The 19509-nt window shown below is 43.5% G+C and overlaps 1 protein-coding gene, 3 long non-coding RNA genes and 2 other non-coding genes across 9 annotated transcripts; 2 read left to right on the top strand and 4 right to left on the bottom strand.

The window, feature by feature from the left end:
* Positions 1–606: 606 nt before the first annotated feature.
* On the bottom strand, positions 607–1921 carry LOC132450440 (uncharacterized). The gene is made up of 2 exons (XR_009523836.1): positions 1683–1921; positions 607–1331 (listed from the first exon to the last, which is right to left on the bottom strand). It is a non-coding gene; the product is annotated as an uncharacterized LOC132450440 (long non-coding RNA).
* Positions 1922–2306: 385 nt separating this feature from the next.
* trnav-aac (transfer RNA valine (anticodon AAC)) lies at positions 2307–2379 on the top strand. Its single transcript has one exon. It is a non-coding gene; the product is annotated as a tRNA-Val (tRNA).
* A 364-nt stretch (positions 2380–2743) lies between these two features.
* Positions 2744–2816, bottom strand: trnav-cac (transfer RNA valine (anticodon CAC)). Its single transcript has one exon. It is a non-coding gene; the product is annotated as a tRNA-Val (tRNA).
* Positions 2817–3435: 619 nt separating this feature from the next.
* LOC132450437 (uncharacterized) lies at positions 3436–4163 on the bottom strand. The gene is made up of 2 exons (XR_009523834.1): positions 3761–4163; positions 3436–3724 (listed from the first exon to the last, which is right to left on the bottom strand). It is a non-coding gene; the product is annotated as an uncharacterized LOC132450437 (long non-coding RNA).
* A 3968-nt stretch (positions 4164–8131) lies between these two features.
* On the bottom strand, positions 8132–9697 carry LOC132450438 (uncharacterized). Its single transcript, XR_009523835.1, has 3 exons — positions 9431–9697; positions 8752–8789; positions 8132–8554 (listed from the first exon to the last, which is right to left on the bottom strand). It is a non-coding gene; the product is annotated as an uncharacterized LOC132450438 (long non-coding RNA).
* A 1773-nt stretch (positions 9698–11470) lies between these two features.
* On the top strand, positions 11471–17720 carry LOC132450431 (C-1-tetrahydrofolate synthase, cytoplasmic-like). Of its 4 annotated transcripts, none has more exons than XM_060042563.1 (11): positions 11471–11972; positions 12255–12351; positions 12570–12654; positions 13173–13232; positions 13918–13971; positions 14557–14693; positions 15447–15547; positions 16169–16305; positions 16709–16820; positions 17126–17253; positions 17338–17720. In XM_060042563.1, the coding sequence occupies exons 2-11, from the start codon at positions 12257–12259 to the stop codon at positions 17380–17382; spliced, it is 954 nt and encodes a 317-aa protein (XP_059898546.1). In that variant the 5' UTR covers positions 11471–11972; positions 12255–12256; the 3' UTR covers positions 17383–17720. The 4 variants fall into 4 exon arrangements, with proteins under 4 accessions (XP_059898546.1, XP_059898545.1, XP_059898542.1 ...); XM_060042562.1 differs by having other exon boundaries at positions 11472–11929; XM_060042559.1 differs by having other exon boundaries at positions 11473–11934.
* The last annotated feature ends 1789 nt before the right edge of the window (positions 17721–19509 follow it).

Raw genomic sequence — 19509 nt, 5'->3', positions numbered from 1 at the left:
AGGGCGTGGAGTGGGTGAGTGGGGTTAGACATTATTGAGGCCAGCTTGTTGAGGATTCTGGCCTCCGCCACCTGCTGGACCTTTAGCTGCTCAGCCCCGACCACTGAGCTGTCCTTCCTGATCAGCTTGTCCAGTCTGTTTTCGTCCACCTTCTCCCCAACATGCCACAGCGAAAAACAGAGCACTGGCCACAGTAGGGGTTGGCAGATGTTAAATTACCTTAGTCTCCTCAAGAAAAAGAGTCGACTTTGTACCTTCTTGTACACCGCTTCCATGACTTTTCCAGTCCAGCTCACTGTCGAGCTGCACACCAAGGTACCTGTGGTTGGCGACCATCTCCACCACAGTGCCCCCGATGCTGATTGGTGTTGGTTGAGTCCTCCTCCTCCCCCTCCTGTAATCCACAGCTATCTCCTTTGTCTTTGTGGTGATGGAGATTATCGTGTATTGTAATTCTACTTTTGCTTACTGTTTCTTGAAAAGTTTTAATTGAACTTAATGATAATAAAAACAACAATAAACATTAAAAATATTTATATTATATAAAGTATGCATGAAAGGCACCACAATATGCTCCACTAAGCAAATAATCCAGAAACAAGTGGCTGCCCTTTAATGAAAGTGTCATATTTTATTGTACATAAACACAAGCTGAATAATTAAATCAAAACTGACATTGAAGGTAAATAAAGATAATATGTAAGCAACGGAACAATAAAAATGTACAGAATATATTTAGTAAAAAGTGTAAACATATACTTGAGCTGCTACCCCCACGACCCGACCCCGGATAAGCGGACGAAGATGAGATGAGATGTAAACATATACAATATTATGAAATGATTAGTCCAGGACTAATCATTTCATTTCAGAAAAGAGGAGTTGAGGAGGACTAATAGTCTTCCTCAACTCCTCTTTTCTGAAACCCATCGGCCCCTTTCTGCCTCAAAAAAGTCAGACTGCTGGAACTCCATTTTTGGCCCTGCAACCAAAGCCGACAATATTGTCCCCCTCTGACGCCACTGGTTCCTGGAGATCAGGTAGTTCCTCAGGTCCTGGATTTCCTGGAAGCTCCTGGCATAGTCCAGAGAAGACAGCAGGCTGTCCTTACTGTGTCCCTGTGGGTTGAAGGTCCCGGCCCTCTCCTCCTCATCTACCTTTTTCATAAGGTACATGGTGTAGCCAACCTCGTTCTCTAGGAACCACTTGAAAGATTTTCCCTGGTACTTTCCGAACTGCAGCAGGTACTCTGAGCATTTGTCATGAGTGTAGTGGGTTTAACCCACGTAAACTCAGTTTTCCAGCTCTTAACTGAGACAATACTAATCCCCCTTCAGATAGTAGTCAGAGTTTCGATTAATGAGGGGAATTTGTATTTATATATAGAGATATTTCAGTGTGACGTTGACCTGACAGATGGCTCTTATCGTGTGTACAGTAATATTATTTAGAAGCTGTTATAACATATAACGTTACGTACCAAATTTATATAAAGTTACTAACGTAAGCTAATGTTGTAAGCTTAGGACAACCAAATTAATGTAAAGTTACTAACGTAAGCTAATGTTGTTAGCTTACGACAACCCGAGTTAGTGTAAACATTACTACTTTGTAAATACAGTACGACCATATACGACTGAGAAAAGTGAATTTATGAGTTAAAAACAATATGTCCAACTTACAATTGAAAAGTTAACTTATCGACGGATGAAAATAATTGTCATCTATCTCCGAAAACGTGTTTGTGGTCTCCTTTCGACGCTCCGCTGTCTGTCACTCAGAGAACAAATCATCTCCTTACTTCTGCCGAGGGGGGCAACAGCGCAACCAAAATCCCGCTTGTGGCCGGAGAAATATTACATCCGTAGTGATAAGAACTACCATAGAGAATGAATGGGAAAAGTTAAGGAAGTTAAGGACGACTATTTTCGGCTCCCGAAAAAAATTACTCTAGGCCTTGCTGCTGCAAACTCGGTTAATTCGACCTCCCAGTACATCCACTTGTCGCAATCATGTTTATCCTTTCATTTTCCTGATTGGGCACGAAAGAGAACTCCGTCAATAAATGCATAGATGACTTGCCCTTCATTTTTGATACTCCGACTTCTTCAACGACTACATGTCAGATCTATCCAATCTATACAGTAATCCACTATCTGTTGTAAATTAATGATGTTCAATGGAATAGATAGGTGAAATACAAAACGAAATAATACGGGCATAGTCAAATAATTAGTCAATCTTGCAACCGTATCCGTTATTTGTCGTAATTTTGTGTCGCTATTATTCTATTGCTCTGTCACCGAGTTTCCGTAGTGTAGTGGTTATCACGTTCGCCTAACACGCGAAAGGTCCCCGGTTCGAGACCGGGCGGAAACAGGATTTTTTTTTTTACTTTATATTTTTTGTACTGCTGACTTGAAAGTATCCATATAGTCTACGCATCTACCTCTAAATTCATATCTTCATGAACTTACATTTGTACACAGCCAATCACGAGCCCAGCATGTTATAGAAAAAGTAACGTTGGGTCTAGGAGAACAAAATGCAGAAGGTGTTTCCGCCCGGTTTCGAACCCAGGGAAAAAAATGTATGCACTGCTGTCTTGAAAGTATCCATATAGTCTACGCATCTACCTCTAAATTCATAACTTCATAAACTTACATTTGTACACAGCCAATCACGAGCCCAGCATGTTATAGAAAAAGTAACGTTGCGTCTAGGGAGAACAAAATGCATAAAGTGTTTCCGCCCGGTTTCGAACCGGGGACCTTTCGCGTGTGAGGCGAACGTGATAACCACTACACTACGGAAACTTATACACACCCTTTACAAAGCGTCAATAGAAATTTGTAATGTCCCATACAATGACCACACAAGAGCCGCGAATCAATCGCAAATACCCATTTAAGTCAAAGCAAGTCAGCTTTACTAGCGTTTTACTTTAGCGTATCGAGTCCGATGACGAACCATTCATTTGAAATCATTATTGTTCTTTTTGCTGTCGTCATACATTGCCGTTTTCAAATTGCTTATGTGTAATGTGTGTAATGTGTAATGGACGTGTCGCTTCGTCGCATTTCTTCTCGGCTCAACACCGCGCGCGACCATGACTTGAGGGTCGAAAAAGGTAGACGTAAATCGCGATTAGCAAGATGCGGAGCATCGTGTGCCTTCACTACTAGGCCTACATCTCTGTGCGCTTGTCGATTGGATTCACAATGAGAATCCATGGCTTTTCATTTACCCTTTCTCGTTTCAAGTCACTCGATGTTGGTTGTCTGCTTCAGAACCGCCCAGAAACACGCTGCTTACATATTGCTTCTGGGGATGCTGAACCACAAAGATAGCTGATAGTATTGAAAGAACAAACGGTCTGTAATAGGCTACACTGCGTTATAGTCAATGTAATAGTAATGGAGTCGACCAAAGCACTTTCGTCTCATTAATTTTATTGATATTGTGAAGAAAGAAATACACAAACAAAATAAGCCAAACCAGCAGAACAAATCAATCAAACAAAAACACTATTTCCTTCTATAGTTTAACAAAATCATACACATCTAAGATTGACAACTTATTAGGTGTGAATAGTAAGTTCTCCTAAGATTGTCACACACACACACACACACTCTCTCTCTCTCTCTCTCTCTCTCTCTCTCTCTCTCTCTCTCTCTCTCTCTCTCTCTCTCTCTCTCTCTCTCTCTCTTTATCACTAAACTCCCTGCGCACACACACACACACACACACACACACACACACACACACACACACACACACACACACACACACACACATAATACACACTATACACACACAGACTCACAATAACACGCATACTCCCATGCCGGGCAGTGAAGCAAGTTCCGGGGATCTGAGGTTTCGTGCTCAGAGCTGGATCCTCTTGGCCGTCATCTCAGTCCTGTCCACTAGGATCCCAGTCCAGCGCAAGTCCCAGAGCTCATCCACCATCGAACAAGACCCAGAGTCCGGGGCCAGGCCTCTGGGGTGTGGCAGAGATCTCCTGCTCAGTGGTCAAGTGGTCCTAAACATTTCACAAAATCAAGAAAGACTGTTGAACTATTGAGAACCACTAGACCAAAGAGAGTGTTTCAGTTCCGGGATTCAAGGCAAGGCACGGTAGAATCCTGGCAGAGTGGAGCAGAGTGGAGCAGGTGGAGCCGGGATGTGTTGTACTGGTTGGTGATTGAGCTCTGCTTTATATCCTGTCCCTCCACAGCTCCGCGCTGAGGAATGAAGGTTCTACCAGTCGGACTGGTATGCCTGCTGCCCCAGCTAGGCGCAGGGTGAGATGTTCTGTGTGTGTACCTGTCAGGCCGGTCGGGTCACCACTGACTCACCTGTCCCTGATCTCTGATCTCTCCGTCTGACCCGTTCGGAAAGAAACCAGTAATATATTTGTGGTATTATCTTAGTATCGTCACAGCGGCACTGAGTACTATTTAAGTACTTCTTTACTATGGCATAAACTACTACTATTTACTTTTCACCATTTTGTGTACATTGTTTGAGTAAGATGCCATGCCATGCTCATTAATGACATCAGGGAACAAATTCCATTGTGTTGGCTTTGGAATAAAGCTAAACGGAATAGAATAAAGGCATAATTCAGCAGACGCTTTCATCCAAAGTGCCGTGGAATGACATTATTGGTTGGATACATACATGTCATTACCTAGCAGGTAGGGTCTAGAACATCTTGCTCCAGGAGGCCGATCGCTACTGGTTAGGCCATGTGTGATAGCATGGGGGAATGTGGACTTCCAAGGCATCAGGTTGCTGTTTTAAATGTGAGGTTATGATTGATAGATGCAGTGATTATGAAATGATTCTGGGCTACTGGTTTATCTCATTTCATAGAGCTAGGGAGAGGTGGAGAGACAGAAGGGGGGAAGGGAGAGAGACGGAGTGAGAAGAAAAAAAGGGGGGGGGGAATGTAAATATGGCAAATATGGCAAGAACTGCAACAAATATATAGGAAAAACCTATGGATCTATCTATGTAAAGTATAAGAAGTAATGTAAGCCCAGCATGGAAATGCTATCCAAATGTGGGGTAGCACCTCATGGAGATACCGACTGACCAGACAGGAAGTGACCTCAGGTATCTTGACAGTCAGGTTCTACAAGACCACACCCCTTCCACCAGCACCTCAGCATTCCCCTCAGTTTGTGTGAATGTGTATGTGTGTAGGTGTACTAATGTATAAGTATTTATGTGGAAGTATGTATGTTTGTGTGTGTGTATCGGTGTGTGTCTGTGTGTGTCCGTGTGAGTCCTGACAATCCCAAACTCTGTGCATCATGATCACAAACATATAGTTGAATCCACCTCACATATTCTTATCAGATGCTAGGTCTTTGAAGGCTTCTACATCGCCTGGCTCGAAACAATAGTTGACATAGTTAGAATGTTTATCAAGGGCATTACAGCCATAGCTCCACCCTCTGTACAAATGTAGAAACATTCCTGTGAACAACCAACCTCTCTTTGAACCTCTGAGGCTGAATGGGCAGACAGTGGAGCAGGTAGAGGCCTTTAGATACCTGGGCACAGATATGGACACCCACCTGTCCTTCTCCCAGCACACAGACTCTGTGTACAAAAAGGCACAGCAACGCCTGTTCCTGCTGAGGAAACTCAGGAGCTTTGATGTCAAACAGGACATTTTAACAGCTGTCTATAAATCACTCATAGAATCTGTACTCACGTTCAACATCACATCCTGGTTCACCCTCACCTCTGTCAAAAACAAATCAAAGCTTTCCCGGATCGTCAATCAAGGAAGCAAAATAACTGGCAAAACTCAAATTCAATTATCAGTACTCCACAGCCAGGCAGTTAAAAGGAAAGCCCACCTCATTACACAGGATCCCACCCACCCCCTGCACAAGTCCTTCCAACTTCTGCCATCAGGCCGCCGGTATAGACAGGGGCGTTGCGAGGTAGTGGGGGGGGGGGGGTTCGGAGCGATTGTTGACGCGATTTTTTTTTTTTTTTTTGGGGGGGGCTTTTGGGGGCCCTAGTAGTGGCCCGGGGCCCCAAGCAATTGCCTGGTATGCCTAATGGGACGCGGCGCCTCTGGGTATAGAGTACCCCTATCTAAGAAAAACATACACAAAAACTCATTCATACCCATTGCCATAAACAGCTTAAATAAACAATGAACTATGGACAAAGGAACTCTGACGCACTGTCACTTTACACTTTACACATATCCACAGCTTTTATTTAGTTATTTTTACAGTTTTTAATATTTATACTTGTTTTAAGATCTATACACACTGTATGTGCTCTCAGAGATCAATGTTGTTGTATGAATGCCTATCAGTACATTTTCATGTTTGTATGTCGAGCCACGTCAAATATGATTTTCTGTTACGACAGACAATAAAGTTTTCTGAATCTGAATCTGAATCTGAAACCAGCCTTATTTAATTTTGTAATAATAAATTATAATTATATCTTCGCTGCCAATACACGATGATTGACACCCATGATTCAAGGGGTTCCCGAAATCTTTCACCTGAAGGCCGGGAATCTGGGGTCTTCCTTTGGGACCCAAATTGACAAAAGATTCTCATAGGTTCCCATAACATGTACCTCTATAAACGAGTGATGAAAAACACCTAAACCTAGCATTTAGAATGTATATTAAATATTTTGTATGAATAGAAAAGTACATCACAGCAATGTGGTGTGTGTAATGTAACGTTCCTCACCACCTCTATATGAACTTGCAGTATAAACTGAGCATTACACTCACTAGGTCAACTGGAGAGGGGAATGTGCACAAGTACACAGAACAAACAAAATCCTAGCAATAATTAGAGAGAGAGCATAATAAAACAATGAATGTTTGAGGTTTGTGCTGTTGATGTAGTTACTATTAAAGGGGAGTCGTTATTGAATGAATAACCATCACTTCTTGTATCTTTAGTCCATTGATAAAGTAAATAATATAGCCTAGTTAAATCAAGGGTATGCCTACATATTATACATTTAGAATAATCATATTTATTTATTATTATGAGGAATGATCAATTGTAAACAGTGACAAATCCATTCATTTTTTTGACCAGGGTTATAAGTGTCCCATGGAAGTGTAGTGAAAACCAAGAGGCCTCGGTTCCACTTGTTGTTTTAATGCGCCAGATGAGATCACAGGTCTGACGTCCACACCTTGAACATCAATGCGAACTGTTTGGCCAGATCTGTGTTCAGATTTCAATTGCCAGCTAAATTATTTCCTGGTTAAATAATTCTGCAGACACGGCGCTGGGCTGGAGGAGAAGCCCTTATGTTGCTCAAGCTGTTTTAAGTAGTACAACATAGTCAAACGCCTTTGCCATGCATTGTTGTTGAGAAGCTGTATAAAATCAGTGTTGGCAGATTGGGCCAGATTTAGCGACCAATCTGGCAACCCTTGCTGCAGCGAAATTTGGCAACACTGTATACAATGGGTTTGAATCGCCAGCGGAGGCAGTGCTACGCATGTTATAGTCATGACCTTATGATCTAGTTACCGCCTTATGTCCCAGTGTAGCAGGTAGGACGAGAAGCCCCTGACTGCAGCCCGCAGACGGAGCCCACATGGAGGGGGCGGGCACTCAGTCCACATGGAGGGGGCGGGAACTACGCCCACATGGAGGGGGCGGGAACTTAGTCCACATGGAGGGGGCGGCCACTCAGCCCACATCGAGACGATTGAGCAGATTTCCGCTGCTCTTGTTAATGCAAGAGTAAACGGTAATACTATGTTAAGCTAGCGGGAGTCCATGCTGTTAATTAAATTATACAAACAGATGGTACGGGAGATGTGACTGGGTATCTTTCTTGCTGCGTACCATGGAACTATTATAAAGTTAAGCATAGCCTAAACGACTTGCAAATACATTTTCTCTTGTTTATTTTTTTTTTGCTGAGATGTTCCACTGGACCTGTTTAGGTTCCACTTAAGAGTTCACGTTACAACCGTTCGCCGTTGCTCCATGTTTAAATCACAGTGCCTTGTTCGTGACCAGTCTCAAATTCACTAACTGAAATAGTGCCCCCTAGTGATCTTTTATTTTTTTACTCAGTATTAATACTATTGCTGTTTTCGCTTGAATTTTTGTATTTCTCGCCACTCTCGCTTCACTCTCTGTCGCCCGACATCGCCGTCACCGCCGCCATAGCTGCCAAGCGCCGCCATTATGCTGCATCATCAGACTACATTGGAGTCGTGTGGCTCAGGCGTCACGGGGAGGGGGAGAGGTGTTTGACTCAAAAGAGGCAAACACCTTCAGGTTTTTCCTGTCCATCATCTCCACACAGAACAGTTCATATCAGTATGTAATCTGAATGAGAATTGGAATGGTTTCCACGTTTCTTCCTCATCCCCGCCGTCATGGGATTTGCGCTGTGTTGATGCTGCCATCTGCTCCCAACCTTCCATCCCAATGACCTCTGGGAGAGAAACGCTGTCCTTGAAGGACTGTAACTGGCACCATGCTGCTGCCTGAATTGTGTCTTTCAGGACAACATCATCTTTCTTGAAGAAGAAGGAAAAATTATTTGTGTCTGTACTTGACACCCTACTCTCCCAAAACCACAAAATGGTATGCAAACAAAGGCTACTACTAGGCCTACTGATGAGTTTTCAGTGATAAAAAACACTATTCAACTAGTCATCAGACTATTTTATCTGGCTATACATACAACCTCCAGCATTACACACATATTACATACCAGGTTCCCAGGTTCCAGTTCCTGGTCTTCAGTTTTGTCTGGAAATAAAACAGATTCAATCTGTTTTACAACAATCAGACAACAATTATTGTTGTCTGTAATGTTGAGGCTAATAGGCTAATACAATGGAATAGTAAAAGTAGGCCCTAGTAGTGCAATAGATCAGCCATGGAGTAGGCTATAACTTGTATATTGATGGTGTCTCTAAAAGTCAAAGAAAATCAGTATAAACATAAAAGCAGTTTTCTACAAAAAAACATTGCAGCTTTTCGGTTTTCTATTTTTCGGCTGCTTTGTATAAGATGGCTTGTGCATATACACAATGTAATTAGACTAATATAATATTGATATTCGATTTCTGTAGACTCTTATGAACATTTCAAGACCCAACATGAAGTATCAACTCATTGCTAAGGATATCCACAACGACGATAAAGTAAGAATGCACCAAGGGTGGGGGAGGGTGAGGGGCTATTTTGACCTAAGACACTAGGATATATTTGATCTATATTCACTAAACATATTTATTCCACCGAATGGTTGACATTGGTTGACAATCCTGAGATTCTAAGCTTTCAAACTTTCTCGCCGGCGGGATTTGACGATTAAGTAACAAGACATAATACACAATTGCATGAATATTACTAAATATATTAAGCATTTTGACATTCTCACTTACTTGCATGTTTTAGGCATCACTCGCTCGGGCGGGCACACTCTAATTTCAGGTAATTTCAGGTACATTTCAGCTAATTTCAGGTCAGAAACGGGATCAGAAATGCTGTTTGACCAGTCCTCAATGTGAACTGAGTGGCCGCCCCCTCCATGTGGACTAAGTTCCCGCCCCCTCCATGTGGGCGTAGTTCCCGCCCCCTCCATGTGGACTGAGTGCCCGCCCCCTCCATGTGGGCTCCGTCTGCGGGCTGCAGTCAGGGGTACTTGGGTAGGACGGTAGTGATGGGTAATGCACCTTGGCCCCTCCCACTGGCAATAATCTAGATCAGGTGGCACATGTGGCACGTCTTAAAAGAGGTGCGAACTCAGTATTATTGCAAAGACGGTGGAAGTAAAAGCCTCCGTAGCAGCTGCGTAAACAGAACCTTCAGCCTGGTGTCTGCACGTAACCCTGGCTTGGTGTCTTTTCATATGGTGACCAGTAAATGGTGCACACAACCACGAGTCTACTGACACGTGATCGCATAACAGCGATTTGTGAGTCACACGGGGTAGCAGCAAGGACAGAAAGCTCACGTCAGGTGAGAGTGCACTGCTTCGCGTCATCCACACGTGAACGCATTGGTACTGGAGTTGTAGGTCTAGTTCATCTAGGCTGGCCCAAACACGAGGATTGCCGTCGTCTGTTCGACCAGCCACTGTTTTTCCCAGGACCGAATTTGTCTACTTGTATCTATTTGAATGTAACCTACGAGTGCTATAAACATCTGCCACCCGTATCGTGGGCAAATTGGGAGACGAGGGGGAAGGCCGGCTAGTGGTAGCCCTTTAACCCAAATTGTTTTGTCTTTTGTTTGTTTTGTTTATTATATCTTTCTTGTGTGGCCCATGGGCATTTTTACATCATCTCTTTTGGGAACAGTATTTGTTTTTAGTGTTTTAGTGTTTGATTTTCATTTGCTGCTAACTGCATGGGTTTTATTTGCACTTGTTGCTAACCAGCATGTTCATTGATTATTGAATAATAAATGTTTGGACTAATAAATGTTTATCAGTCCCTATTTCTGTGCCTTCATTGGACACACCTGGATATAGTTTCATAGTCTAGTTTAATCATTCTCTAAACTATAGATTCAAGTACCCCTGGGGGTCACACTAGTAATGATCTAAACTGAACGAGAAGGAGTTCAGGTGCCGCACACAGCATCTGAACTGCAAAGACTGCAAAAAAGGCTCTATTTTAATTAGGAAAATCAATTCACATTAATTAAAAGCGTCGTTATGCATTGTACTCCGCCGATTGGCGCCCCATTCAAATCGGGTCGGCGACTCATTTTGTTAAGTTTGGGAAAGGCTGGTTTAAGTTTAAGTTTGGGAAAGGCTTCTAAAGCTGCCAAATACGGAGATGTATCATATTTGAATATGAATCCATGTCATATATCACAACTAGGCTATAGGGGCCAGATACTGACTTTTGTAGACTGGAATATGTCCATCAGCTGGCAGTGTGGGGCTACCAGACGATGGGTCCAAGAAGAAGGCTGACTATGTTGCTAACTACTCAATACCGAACTGTAGTAGGCTATGCTTTCTGTACCTGTGATATTGGTTTGTTTGTGTATAACTTGTTATCCTGTGGTGTGTGTGTGTGTGTGTGTTTGGACATACCAGATGAAACAGTGGCAGCAAGTGTTAGAAATGTTGCACAATGTGTCATTCATAACATATATTCCAAACGCTGCGCTAGATACTGACGCTACCACCAGGTAGAGCTGTTGTTTAGACCAACCCTAAACACTATGTTTGAGAGACAGAGGCTGGATATATATCTATATCTAATAACGTTATAGTTCAATCGATTCCTGAATGATCTGATAAGTGTGTGTGTGTGTGTGTGTGTGTGTGTGTGCATACTTCCTGTGGCTGTCTTGGTTCATCCATTCAGCAGTTGGACTACTGAACTTTGTTCTCTGTGTGTGTGTGTATAAGTGTGCACACACACACACACACACACACACACCTCCTTTTCACTTTAAGAGTCTCTGGATTGCGAACCATTGAAAACATAAAACACTGTAATCCTAACCAGGGTTCTGATTGGCTAGCTCTGGACTAGGCGTTTAGTTACTGTTTAACCTCTGACCCTTCCTCCATCTATATTTGCTTTGAGCCGTATGGGGGCAGAATGACCGGGTCGGCCAAGAGGACCCGGTTAATTCCGGAGGGAGCTGGATTACTTCGGAAAAGTCTTCCCTGATAACAGCTCGTTGGTGGGATTTTACCAGGCGGAGAACACACACGCACTACACAGTACACACACACACACACACACACACACACACACACTCTCTACACAGTGGACCGACACACATACACACACACTACAAATTGTACACACACACACACACACATCGACAGACACACACACACGCGGCCGGGCATGCAGGTGCGGGCTGAGAAGGCATCAGTAGTGGATGTTCCCTGATCAGAAGAGCCTTCACTGGTAAGGTATGGAAACACTCTAGTCTCTGCTCTAGTGGCATCAGGTTGGTTGTGTTGGCTGGGTTCTGTCTGTGGTGACTGTTGAAGGGAATGCTCCTCCAGGTTGATTCACTCATCCGTCTCTCTTACTCTCTCTGACTCTATATTACTACGTTTAAATCTGATTTCTAATTGCGGCGCATTCTAGAATGTTTTTTTTCATGTAGCCAAAGCATGTTAAAATATAATAGCAAATGTTGAATTATTTCTCAGTTAACTTCCAATGAATTTGATCGATGTGTATTCTATTCATTGATATTTCCTTACGTTACATCTCTCTCTCAAAGTCATGCTCTCCGTCGCTGGGAAGGCCCTCAGGGTCTCTGGATGCCCCAAGAACGCACGCTCTATAGCAACTGTTGTCTCTGGCAACAAGACGTCCAAGTAAGAATCATCTACTCACACGTCCAAATAACCGCTGACATAGTACTACCATAGTGCCACAGTCTTTACTGTGTGTGTGTGTGTGTGTGTGTGTGTGTGTGTGTGTGTGTGTGTGTGTGTGTGTGTGTGCGTTCATGCTTTTTTGTGTGTGGTGTGTGTGTTTGTGTGTGTGTTTGTTTGTACGTGTGTGTGCTCATGTGTGTGTGTGTGGGGTTCAGGCTGGTGCGTGACAGACTTCAGAAGGAGGTCTGTAAGATGCAGGAGCTGGAGCCCGGCTTCAGACCAGGTCTGGTGGTTCTACAGGTGAGACCGCTTCCTCTATTCTGCTCTCTGGAGGAATAGTATTGAGGCATACGTGTTGGCAGATACTGTTATAATATTTAAGGGGTTGAAGGTAAAGGTGAGTGTCAATCTGGTATTGTTTTTAGCATATTGGCATGGGTTTTAGCGTGTTAACGTTGAATTTGATCAACATTCTAAATAGTTAACGTGTGTTTTAGTCTGTATTTTAGCATCTCAGATTGTGTTAGTGTGTTTTAGCTTGTAACCGCGGTAAGAGATTGTATTCTCTTTTCTTTTTTTTATTTAGTGACAATGCACATCAATTGACATTTTTAGTTTACACTCAAATGTATATCTGCCAGAGTTAGCAATAAAGAACCTTTTTTTATCTGTAGTCCCTTGGCAGGTCAACACATTCTAGAAGGCTGTAGCCTGTCGGAGTGTGTTTAAGCGGATCAGCGAGTGTGTTATGGTGCTATTGAGAGTGAGGGTCTCAGTATGTTAAAGTGTGTGTTAGCATGTGTGTTTGGGTGCTGCAGGTGGGCGACCGAGGCGACTCCAACCTGTACATCAGCATGAAGCTAAAGGCCGCAGCTGAGGTGAGACACAGCCTCCCTAGCATTCAACAGGTCAAAGGAAAGGCACTACAAGCTTCAAACCACATTGCTATCTCACCTGCAAAACATGTATTTCAACCATTCATGTTGCTTGGCGTGAGAATCTGCAGACTAGCGATACATGGAATCAGTTTGTACTGGAAGCAAACAGACGGATCTCAGTGTGTTATGGCTGACCATTAATCTCAGATCCAGGGGAGGAATGACAACAAGACAATAGCATCTTCTTCCCATTGTCGGTATCTCTCCATGGCCGACAGCGAACACAAACCCGGCCAGTACTGGAAACTTTTTTCGTAGCCAGCTGAAAGATAGGTTAAAACCTCTTCCGTTGATACCAACGTCCTTAGACATTGCTGTGTCTGTAAAGGTTTAAAAATGTATCAAAACATTCACTCACTCCCACTCCCCCCTGATGTCACAAACGGGTAGATTTGAAACTGCTTGTAATGGCATAACAACAGCTGGAGGTAAAATAGGAGTGCATGTCTTAAAAGTAACCAACTATCATAATAAAACCAAAGCACCAACAAAGGTTCTGGACAGAAACTGAATGAAGCTAATAACAGCTAAATATCACAGCTACAGCAATTCTATGAAAGCCCAGGACTCTAGGAATGAAAGATGCTGTCTTCTCTTCTCTCTCCTCTCTGGTTTTTATTTTTAGATCGGAATCGACGCCAGACACATCCGTCTGCCAAACACTGCCTCTGAGGACGAGGTGGGTGACCACATCAACAGGCGCGGCTAGAGCTATGCAATGCTAATGCTGCGCTCACACGACAACAGATCCCCAATGCTAGTGTCATAACAAAGTCCACTGCATTCGTATAGCCCTTAATCACAGATAGGATCCTAAAGGTCTTCGCAGGACTTGTACAACACCCCCTAACCCGAAGATCTCTCACAGACTTAAATGAGAAACTCCCCAAACAGAGAGGGAGGAGAAAAGAAACACCCACGAGGGATCCCTCCTTCCAGGGACATTTAGACGTGTGATAGTCGACCAACACATGGTGTTATAAACCAAAGTAGAATAAGTTAGAATACATGTTTTAAAAAAAGTACATTTGGAAACAAATCAGTCATGAATATAGGCCAGTCTATTTATGGAAGCTGGTTCCTGTTGTCCCTTCATCATAAATAAAATATGACACCAGCACAACATTGTGGCTGGGGTTGTTATGACGCCTTAAGCGTGTTCTTATTTCCATTGTTTGAATCATTCTTGTTCCTGCTGTGCCGCCCTCATTAATTCTGCCTTACATCAATAGAGAACATGGTAAACATCGTGGTCCTCCCTCAGGTCCTCCACAACATCCAGAGCATCAACGAGGACGCGCGGGTGCACGGGCTGATCGTCCAGCTGCCCCTGGACTCCATCCGGCCCATCGACAGCGGCCGTGTCACCGACGCCGTGTCCCCCCACAAGGACGTAGACGGGTGGGTTCTGAGGGGGCCTGGACCTGGTCCAAATGGGCCAGCCGGGCCCCATAGAGTCACTATTCAGGGCACCACCATTTGTAGTGTGGTCTGAAATGTGAGTGTACAAATCTAGACTTCGAGTTGTAAGGTTGTTGGTTCGATCCCCACCATCCAGAGTCTAGCTGTAGCAAGATGTCTTTAAACTACCGATATGGATTGTGACTTTGTTGTGTCACTTTGTATAAAGGCTTCTGCCAAATTAATAAACCATGAATAGTTGACCTTACAGGAATAGTTTGTTTGTTAATCGTTTGCCGTTTAGGATTTTGTTGTCGATTATGATTTTTTGTTGCTTTAAGTGTAGTTAATGTTTCCTTTTTTTAATGTGTAGATGGGGATTATACCATCTGTCTGGTAGTAGGTAGGAGTAGCTCTCTCTCTTGTTTTGGTGCTCCTGACCGGGTTCACAGCAAGACCAGATGGACTGGGTTATAGAGAACGAGAGAGGGAGGGATAGAGAGAGATAGAGATAGATAGGGAGGCACAGAGAGAGAATTTGAGAAACATCTCTCAATCTGCTGTTGACTTATGTTGTATATTCTATATTGTGACACATATTTATATTTATAATATAAATGTAATTTGTATTCATGAATCAACATTTGTTTTTATTTATATATGTGTAAATATAGTATACCTGAAAATGTATTTGCATAAATGTATATATGTGTGTGGGTGTGCGTGCGTGTGTTTGTTTGTGTGCGGGTGTAGCCTTAGCAGTATAAATGCTGGGAAGCTGTCTCGTGGAGACCTGAAAAACTGCTTCATCCCCTGCACTCCCAATGGCTGCATGGAGCTCATCAGTCAGACAGGTGATCGCCATGCAACACACTCACAGCACAATGTTAGACTGTCAGTGTCTACTGAGGACCATGTACACAGGACGGTGTTAGACTGAAAAAAGGACAATGTTATGCACTGTGACAGGACCATGTTAGGAGAGTCTAACAAGACAATGATGAACTCACTAGTGAGGACCATGTACACACACACAGCACGGTGTTCGACTTACCAGAGGACAGGACCCTGTTAAGACTAGTCAGGACAGTGTAACACACACAGGACAATGTACACACCTAGCGCATCAGATCAAACATATAAGGCCCATATTCCACAGACAGGACCATGTCACACAGATAGCTGACGATTACCTCGCCTGTGCTTAGGCCAAATAAGGGAAATATTTGAAAAGTTAAGGCACAGTTCTGTGTAACTGGTGTCTTGATATGAGCATGCTTGATTTCTTATAGCCTGTTAGTGTTTCATGAATCATATTAGAGCAGGTTTTAGCATGCTAGCTGAAACACGACAAAATGTGTGAGGACCATAACAGGCGTGAAGACCAAACGGGTCAAAGGCCTTGTCTTGTGATTTGCCCCTAATGGTTTCTAACGTTGTGTGTCATGTGACTGGTGACCTCCGGTCCCCTGCAGGCGTGTCCGTCGCAGGGAAGCATGCGGTGGTGGTCGGTCGCAGTAAGATCGTTGGAGCGCCCATGCATGACCTTCTGCTATGGAACCATGCGACCGTCACTACTTGTCACTCACAAACAAGCAACCTAGCTGAACAGGTAACCATGCATAGTACCTCCCTGTTAACTACCTGAGCAGGTAACCATGCATAGTCCCTCCCTGTTAACACCTTGAGCAGGTAGCCACAGCTGAGACAGCTCTGTTAGCTCCCGAAGTATCAGTCAGGACCTTCACATTATCTACCTGACAACTATCTACCAGCCTTTCCTAGTTACCTCCTTACAACATAGACAGGAGCAGGGAAACAGGGGGAGCACCACTTGATGCCCTACTACACTTCATAGTGCAGTGGTTAGGAAGTCAAGATGCCCCAAACTCTACCCGATCCTTAATGATGTGTATCTAAAATTAACTGAAATCATTTTAGAATTAACGCTTCTAGCAAGTGACTAAATTGTTAAACAGGAGGTTTTGGGTGTTTCTTATTCTGCTCTGATGCAGGTCGGTCGAGCGGACATCCTGGTGGTGGGAGCAGGGAAGCCAGAGATGGTGAGAGGAGAGTGGGTGAAGGAGGGGGCCGTCGTCATCGACTGTGGGATCAACTACGTGGCGGGTAACAGCAGACACAGCCCGACCTTTGACCTTTAACCTTTGATCTGTGCAGCAGAAATAACAATTATGTCAAAAAATCCATACTATTCAATAATACTCAACCAATCATGTTTCAAATAATGATATGCATAATATAAAGCAATTTAAGGGTTGCAACAGCATATTGCCTCATAAACATGGTGTTTTTATTTAGCTGTATTACTTCATAATGTTTCATTCTCATATCTCAATCAAACTCGTATATTAAAAGGTTTGACCTTTAACCTCTGCCATGAAACCTTTTCACCTTTGACATTGTGCTGCTAGACGAGACAAAACCAGGCGGGACACGGGTGGTGGGTGACGTTCACTACCCGACAGCCAATCAGAGAGCTTCTTTCATCACACCTGTACCCGGGGGGGTGGGTCCTATGACGGTGGCCATGCTCATGAAGGTATGAACCCTTTCCCAGCCAGTTTACCACCTCCATGTACTCCATAAGTCTCCTTTACATGTCAACTTGTGTGTCCGTTTGTAGAACACAGTTCAGAGTGCATGGAGATTCCTGCAGAGCCAGAGGTGAGATGGCTGATGGATCTTTAGGACAACAGAACTGTGGAGCAACAATCAACTCTGAAACAACACAACCCTCAACGTGGAACAGAAGCATCAACAACTTTGTAACAACGGAACAATTGAGCTGAAACAACGGAACCATGAGCTCTGAATCACAGAACAGGGGATACCTGAATGTCCCCAAGGGGATGAATAAAGTAAAACCTTTCTTACTTGGACCATCAGGAGCCAGTTAAACCAGTCAACACACAAGTTGTGTCGGAAAATTGTAGGAATTGTAATAGGTGATGCATAATAATAAATAATATGGATAATGTTATAAAATAAAAATACAGTTCAAACCCAGGTTCTTTAGCTGTGTTGTGTTGTACATGTTTTACGAGAGATGTGTGTTGATACGTTCTACTGGTGATGTGTGTTTAGACTTTCTACTGGATATGTGTGTTAACATGTTCTACTGGAGATGTGTGTATACATGTGATGTCCAGGCTGTTAGGGGGTGCGGGTGCAGGCAGGCAGGTAGGACCCAGATGCAGACGGTTTAGGGAGAACAGCACTTTATTTTCGCCTAAAGGCTAAGGCAAGGAACCAGGGAACTCAGGTGGGAACAGGGAACACGCAGGATGAACAACCACAGTGATAGCACAAGGAACAGAGGAAAGACAAGGGCTTAAGTAACAAACACAACGAGGAACAGCTGAGACACATTAGGGGAGGGATTAGTAATCAACCCAGGAGGGAAACACACCGAAACACGACAGACCATGACACAGGCATCGCCATAGTGGACCAATTAATCCACTGTATTGGTGTTCAGGATCTCCAAGACAACAGAAGATGTAGTTGCTATAGCAATTGAAACCATTATATCACTGATCTGTTTAATGAGCGTTACGGGACTGAACATTGAGCCGTATTGATTATTGAGGATGTCAAAAGACACGTTCTGAATGATTATCAGATGGAAATGTAAACATGAACACAATGCTAGCATGGGTAGGTTAGTCTAGTGGGCAGATTGTTAGGGACCCAGTTCAGGGGTTCTGGGTTTCAAACCTCGACCTACCCAGTCTACCCGTACATCGCAAAGAGGTTAGGGATTAGAATAACAAAGGCAGAGTAGATCCAGAGCGATGACCAGTGAATTCAGATACGTGTCATCAATGAGCAGGTGAAGGATAGCTCTAGCTCTAACATCGCTCTAGGATTCCTACAGGTAGAGTGTGGCCATGGGAAACCGAACCGAGAACCTTTCTTTAAGCACCACCACACACCTGCGCACACACAGACACATGTACGTACGCGCGCGCACACACACACACACACACACACACACACACACACACACACACACACACACACACACACACAGAAACACATTTCCAAATTAATCTAATTATAAGGGTCTTCACTTATCGCCCTATATCTCTCTCACTCCATCTCTGTCATTATTAATTGCCCTATATTTTCACACTCCATACTCTCTCTTTCTTATCTTTCTCTCACTATCATAGAGAGGTGATCATCATAGAGCTTCTCAATATGATGCTCCTTATCAAAGAGAAGCTTATTATGGTAATTATTTAAGCTATATACATTTTAAACCATTTATAATGAAGGTATCCTGTGTCTTTTCAGAACGAGAAACATAATTAATCAAATTATTATATGATAAAGAGAACTTGAATGGAGAGCTTATATCCTTTCTGCCATGTTGCCTCACATCAAGCTCACTGCAGGTTCCAGGTCAGCGAGCCATCAGGCTCCTCAATATTGATTGCCTCTCTGGAAGGTTTGTCATGTTCTGGAGGAGCCAAGAAGAGCGTGCTGTCTCCGGCTAACAGCAGGCTAGCCGCCATGCTAATGTCTGGGGAAGAGAGTCACGCAAAACAAACGGTTCGGTGTGTGATCAAGTTACAATCGATCAACATCTTGACTGCTCAGGGTCTTCTGATGCTGCTGGGGTCTTGGATTCTAGGGGTCTGGAAGGTTCTGCTCATAAAACAACCGTGTCCTTAATAGAAACACTTGCAACGTAGCGTCAATAATGTCTACCTCATTATTTTGTAGTTTTGGTTCGCGTTTTTAACATGTTTATTTTTCTGTGCTTCCTGCTTTGACATCCTTATTTTTC

Source organism: Gadus macrocephalus, chromosome 21 (genome assembly GCF_031168955.1).
Source record: "Gadus macrocephalus chromosome 21, ASM3116895v1".
Lineage (NCBI taxonomy): Eukaryota > Metazoa > Chordata > Actinopteri > Gadiformes > Gadidae > Gadus > Gadus macrocephalus.
Note: the sequence above shows the minus strand (reverse complement) of the source record. Positions and strands in the feature narration are given on the sequence as shown.